Genomic DNA, 2,500 nt, shown 5'->3' with positions numbered 1-2,500 from the left:
AGAACAGTGTCAGCTTTCTCAACTGAACACTGGACCATCAAGGTGGTGACGTCTGTGGGCGGAGAAGCAAATGCAAATGACTGCATCCAATACTTTTCTTTGTACTGTAAAAAGTTAGTCGCAGAAAATATTTTCTTCATGTAGAAGAGGATCTCTAGCCAAGGAATACATGAAATGAGGTCAATTCATAACCAGAAGAAAGACGAAGAGCATACTGGCAAGAGCAATTCCTTGAGAATTCCTCATAGCACCAGAGACTAACTCCTCCAAGGCCAAAAGCAAATATTTTGGCAGACCCGACAGCGCCTTACATGGCATCCCTGCAGCAAATGCTTTGAAGTTTATCTTGGTGAAACAGGACGCGGTTTCTGCGGCAGGGTCATCGAACGTCGAGCTGATGCTAGTTACCACGAATTACCAAAACATTACGCTGAAGTAGAATGGCACTGATCAAAAAAGGATTTAATAAACAAAAAACTACTAGAGCATCTTCAAATTATGCTACGTAATTGCAGCAACAACAGCTAAGCAAGGAAAAAAATAACAGGTCATGGATGTCAGGTGAATCTTCAATTCTACACACTTCAGCACACACACACACACACTATATATATATATATATATATATATATATATATATATATATATATATATATATATATATATATATATATATATATATATACACACATATATATATATATATAGGTACACACATTTAAATACATTCACAATATCTATCTACCTATATATATACATACATGCATGCACACACACAAGCATATATTGTGTGTGTATGTGTGTTAGTACTTTTCCTTTCATACCTTTTCTTCCCTTATGGAGTGACAAGAGTGATCAGATGACAAAAAATCGAATACAAAATTTCTAAACCAACCTGCATCTTATGAACAATCGACAGGAAACAATGGCTAATGAAGATGCTAATCAGGACAACGTCAAACTCCTCCTTCAACAGAGCTTGCACCTCCTCCTTCCCTAGCGCCTCCGAACAAAGCGTAGGAGCGGCCGACATGAGCGCCATGGGTCCTGCAGTCTTGCCCTTGAACAAGTTGGGGATGTAGTCATGGAGGTTGATCCCAGGCACCAGGATTTCACGGACGTTTTCTCGAATCTTTGATGGCCGGAACGGAGATACTATTGTTACCTGGAAAAAAAGGAAATGTGTACACTGGAGAATCCCTTCGCTTACTACTACCTGTCAACGAATGTTTAACAGGATTCTCTTGCTGGAATTCGGAAATGCTATGAAAGCATTCCAGGATAAAGGAATTATACAGAAAAAAGAATATGTTTACACTAGAGAATCTCTTCACTTATGGCTACCTGACAACGAGTGTCTAACAGGATTATCTCTTTTGCTGGAATTCAGAAATACTATGGAAACCTTTCAGGATAAAGGAATTCCACAGACCTATATCAACACGTGAGCGAATGTAGACCCAGAACGTATGGTGCAGATAAGAATATATAAAAACAAGAGGAGTTCGGCTAAACAGAAAGAAATACCTGAAAGAACACAACTGAACCGACAGAAAATCCGCGTCAGTTGTGAAAAAAATTGCAATCCTAGGTTTGCTGATGAAAATGTCCTCCTTGCAGGAAGTGAGGCCAAATCCAGAAAGATGTTTGAAGAACCAAACTTGAAAAGAAAGAATGCGGTTTTGTAAATTGATACTAATACAAAACATTAAGTATGGAAAAACGAAGATAGAAGCCACAAAGTAACAGTAATAAAATATTTCACTGAAGAAAATCAATGCATACTCCTAAGACGGTAAAACCTGTTTATGACATAAAAGACGATAAAATAATATGAGATAAAAAATAAATATATAAAAGTAATTATTATTCAGTATGGTAATGCTGGATAACGAACTTGCCTGAACCCATTGCTTTAACATAAAATTGATATAAGAACAATTTCTTGGAATAACAAAGTCTGTTATGTACTTAGATTGTAATATATATAGGCTACACCAAGTTTTCGTCGCATGTCAGTCAACCTGCCTCGCTTACGTACCTGACTCCCGCGATCGGCCAGCGCATTGACTATTCCCATGTAGAAGTTCTTGTGGCTCTTGGAGGAGATTGGCGCCAGGAAGAGGATGCAGTTTGACTGCGTCGCATTCTCGCCGCTCCCCGTTGCCACCAACACACATGCTATCGCCACACACAGTGCAGCCGCAACCCGCATCTGGAATAAAACGAAATCGTGTATAAATTAGCTGCCATGAAAGAGCTTTATGGATATTGGACGATATACCCTCGATTGCCCTTGAGTGTCCCACAACCTCTCCCGCACCCGCAGCTCTGCCACTTGGAAAAAAATAGGATTTTTCTTCTATTTTGCCTTTTACCTGCATATGTGAGGGTGGGTGTGTATGTCTATATATACTCAGAGATGGGTTGAACACTACTAGGAACTGTACTCAAGGGAGAGCTTCGTCACCCATACATCCAATAGAACACCATTCCCATG

General features: G+C 39.4%; 1 protein-coding gene across 2 annotated transcripts in view; it reads right to left on the bottom strand.

The window, feature by feature from the left end:
• Positions 1-2,500, bottom strand: part of LOC113821379 (UDP-glucosyltransferase 2) — a 27,819-nt gene that overhangs the window by 16,199 nt on the left and 9,120 nt on the right. The window contains exons 2-4 of one of the 2 annotated variants that reach the window (XM_070132152.1): positions 2,042-2,215; positions 1,528-1,660; positions 896-1,165 (exon numbers count right to left, since the gene is read on the bottom strand). In XM_070132152.1, coding sequence (XP_069988253.1) covers positions 896-1,042 — 147 coding nt within the window. In that variant the 5' untranslated portion in view covers positions 1,043-1,165; positions 1,528-1,660; positions 2,042-2,215. The remainder of the gene's footprint in view (positions 1-895; positions 1,166-1,527; positions 1,661-2,041; positions 2,216-2,500) is intronic. The other variant, XM_027373856.2, reaches the window with a different exon arrangement.

The sequence above is a fragment of the Penaeus vannamei genome, chromosome 17 (assembly GCF_042767895.1).
Source record: "Penaeus vannamei isolate JL-2024 chromosome 17, ASM4276789v1, whole genome shotgun sequence".
Taxonomy (NCBI): domain Eukaryota; kingdom Metazoa; phylum Arthropoda; class Malacostraca; order Decapoda; family Penaeidae; genus Penaeus; species Penaeus vannamei.
The sequence above is the reverse complement of the archived record's forward strand: the minus strand, read 5'-3'. Positions and strand labels throughout refer to the sequence as shown.